At 40.3% G+C, this 3,519-nt stretch overlaps 1 protein-coding gene across 1 annotated transcript; it reads left to right on the top strand.

Annotated features, from left to right (window-relative positions):
• The first annotated feature begins 477 nt into the window (after positions 1–477).
• On the top strand, positions 478–1,568 carry LOC125506879 (ubiquitin-conjugating enzyme E2 4-like). The gene is made up of 4 exons (XM_048671591.1): positions 478–706; positions 1,001–1,115; positions 1,212–1,264; positions 1,411–1,568. The coding sequence occupies exons 1-4, from the start codon at positions 478–480 to the stop codon at positions 1,566–1,568; spliced, it is 555 nt and encodes a 184-aa protein (XP_048527548.1).
• Positions 1,569–3,519: the final 1,951 nt, after the last annotated feature.

Genomic DNA, 3,519 nt, shown 5'->3' with positions numbered 1-3,519 from the left:
TAGTAGTAGCAAGCGCAATAAAAACGCGCTACTAGTAACCCATAGTGGTAGCGATGGTACAAAAATCTGTGCTACTACTAAATAATTTCCATCATGCCTCGTTGGACACGCAGTAGTAGTAGCACGTGGTGTTAAATCCGTGCTACTACTAAGTGGATAGCAGTAGCCCGTGTTGTACACCCGCGCTACTACTATGGGTAAGATGTACGGGTCGGTCGACCACCCTCCACCCCGCGCTACCACTACCACCCGTATCCCCTCCTGCGCCGCCATCCACCCTCCTGTCTCTCCTCGCTCGATTCCGCCGAACGGGATCGATCGAGCGTGCTAGAGTTCCTACCCCCCCCCCCCCCCCCCCCCCCCCCCCCCCGCCCGCTCCTCTCCGATGGTTGAGGGCCTCCTTAGACCCCTGCAGCAGCCGGCGAGCATGGCCCTGACGCACGCGCCCACCCCGATGGCCCCTGCCGTCCCCCTCCCATGGTCACCCCAGCAGCAGCCGCCGAACCAACAGCGGACACTGCCGTGACCCTCGTCACCACATCCCGCCGTCTCTTCCCACACGCGGACGGCGGCTTCTCTCCTTCGACCGCGACCTGGGTGAGCCTCTCTTCATTACCTCTATGTTCCTTATTCTTCTCTATGTCCCCTGTTCCTCTCTTGTCCATGCTGCTAGTTACATGGATCAGTGGATCTTGGATAGATGGAAGTATGTTGATGTTAGGAACTACTAGCTTCTAGTTTCCGAATCTAGACATAGATATACCAACACATGCTTCAACATTTCCTTTTTCTGCTTATATCATTGCCGCTTGCTGCTTCTACCGATTTAGCTTAATACCAAAAGCGGGCAGATCTCAAAGTTTGATGTCACTGTTACGTTTTCTTTATGGATGATGCCTTTAGTTGCTGTTAAGATTTAGTTATGTTTTCATACCAGCAGAATAAGATGAGTTGCTGTGCTGGTTGCTTGATTGGTGTTCTCATTGATGAATTTTAACAGGTCCCTACCAAGGAGGTGTATGGAAGGTTAGAGTAGAACTGCCCGATGCATATCCTTACAAGTCTCCATTGATTGGTTTGGTTAATAAGATATATCACCCGAATGTCGATGAACTGTGAGTGCGTATTCAGTATTCATGCTCAGTCGATCCAAAACTATGATACTATAACTTTCTATTTCCTAACCACTTGTGGATGAATGCAAATTGTAGGTCTGGTTCCGTCTACTTGGATGTCATTAACCAGACATGGAGCCCAATGTTTGGTAAAATTTAATCTCTCTATTTCATTATTTTTTGGACGGCCATGCTAATTAGCTTCCTTACATTCTTTGTATAAATAGAGAGAGCTCTACAGATGTTGTTACGACAATCTTCTAACCTTGCAACTATATAACATATTATTTTCCAGATCTTGTCAATGTGTCTGAAGTCTTCCTTCCACAACTTTTGTTATATCCAAATCCTTTTGATCCATTGAACGGAGAAGCTACTGCGCTCTTGATGCGTGATCGCCCTGCTTATGAGAAGAAAGTGAAAGGTGATTATATTAATTTAACACACATCTAAGGAGACAAGTAGTGTAGTGGTAGGAGAGGACTCGGTTTTTTAACTTGGGTCTTATCATGAAATTGCATCAACTAAGGTCTTGTGCGTGAGGAGTTTGAATCGGGAATTTGAGATTTTGCTGCATATTCATTTTTAATTCATCATAACAAGGTAGGCGTAGATAGGAGAATGTTATAACATAATAGATGAGTTTAAGCGCTCGCAATTCAGCTTTTCCTGTAGGGTTAGTGTCATGAAAAATATCACAAGCATTATTTGATACATAACCATAGTTGGTCAGGTCTAATAATATAGAAAAAAATACAAGCACCATATACAGAATAAACTGATCATTGAGATAGAAAATTTTCCAAAGGAACTACGAGGAAGTGAGACCAGTGTGTAGAATTTGACTGCAGACTGATTGGTCTTTGAGTTACCAAATCCTTTTAGTTCGGAGTCAGTCAGTTGCTTTCAAGTCCACATGTGAATATAAAACGAATATAAGAGCCAACAAAGGTCAGATCGTTGTAAAAGAAGTCAATATGCACTCTACCAATTGCTCACCTCTGTTAGGTAGCAGCACCAACATTCTAGTTGTGCACACCATCTCATATAGTTCCTCTTGCACTCTGAGCTGTGTACATGGTACAAAAATGTGAGAGAATTTATTTACTAGTTGTATAGTACATTGATTTTAAGTACCAGGCACACTATGGGCTAATCAAGTCATAGAATGTTCATAGATAGGGTCAAGTAAATGTACAGACTGGAATAATATGCACTAACAATACAAAAAATACTTAAATTTTTGAAGATCCAACTTGTTCATATGGTTAACAATTTTTTGACAGTGAAGCAAACTTTTGGCATAACATCAGTTTTCCAAATCTATTTGAAGATCAGCATGTTTGGATCTCCATAGTCCTTGATGTTGTGCACCCAGTTTATTCAAAGGGAGCTAAATTATCTAAAAAATATATTCTTAATAAGAAACATGAAGAACAGTATACTTGTATGGACAAGTAAGAAGTAATCATAATCAGGAGAACTACACGAAGGAACTTGTAAGCAACCACTGTTGTGATACAAGTCATAGAGAAACATTCAGTGCATCCAAAACTGGAACTTGTACCGAAATGATGCAATTGTGTTTCTGAAAACTAATGCATATTTTGCCAATGTTCCAGAAATTAGATGGATATATATATACATGTGTACGTGCTAATGCAATGTCCTTGGGGGCGTTGCTTGCTGTCTGGCGATAATACCCATTAGCTTTTAACTTGGAAGGATCGGAGTGCTGATTGGACATAATGTTGTAATATTACTTTGAATTCTGAAATAAATTAGACATTCTGAAAACTGTGGTATCTTATATCTTCATGCTAAAATACCGTAGTTCCTATTTGCACTGGGTGCTAAATGCAATGGCATGGCAAAATAAGTTATTGTGTTGATTAATGTTTGGTTTTTATTTTCTATTTTTTCATCTGAATAGCATTGCCGTAGATATCCATTTTAGATAACATGTTTGAAAATTGAAATTTTCCAAATTACTCTATAGTGACAATGTAATTTTTTGTTAAGTGGTTTTAAGGGTTAATTCTTTTTCTGAAAGTTATCCCTTTATCAAGACTAAATGGTTGTCTTCTGATATGAAACAATGTGTTTACTGTACCAAGAAGGGGATGTATGCATTGTTTCTATATCCAAATTAGCCAAATTTTAATTTCTTATGTGGAGGCTCTTTGCAATACATCTTGGGACAATGTGCAAAATCTATGCTGGACTTATGAGTCGGTGCGGCAAAGCGTGCATGTTGCTTCTAGTTCTACTTTTAACCATGCTATGGTCCAAACTCCTTTTTATTCTGCTCATATGATATTGTTCATCTTTGTTTTCTATCCTGATGCCTCATGTATTTACAATAGAAATGCTCTAAATTTAGTGCATCTTGAACATGGCTAGG

Source organism: Triticum urartu, chromosome 5 (assembly GCF_003073215.2).
Source record: "Triticum urartu cultivar G1812 chromosome 5, Tu2.1, whole genome shotgun sequence".
Classification (NCBI taxonomy): Eukaryota; Viridiplantae; Streptophyta; class Magnoliopsida; order Poales; family Poaceae; genus Triticum; species Triticum urartu.
The sequence above is the reverse complement of the archived record's forward strand: the minus strand, read 5'-3'. Positions and strand labels throughout refer to the sequence as shown.

Bases quoted from the DNA above. Each gene is read 5' to 3' on its own strand.
- LOC125506879 (XM_048671591.1), top strand. From the start codon at position 478: ATGGTCACCCCAGCAGCAGCCGCCGAACCAACAGCGGACACTGCCGTG. The intron at 1,116-1,211 runs GTGAGTGCGTAT...TGCAAATTGTAG, and splicing joins CACCCGAATGTCGATGAACT to GTCTGGTTCCGTCTACTTGG. The intron at 1,265-1,410 runs GTAAAATTTAAT...ATTATTTTCCAG, and splicing joins GACATGGAGCCCAATGTTTG to ATCTTGTCAATGTGTCTGAA.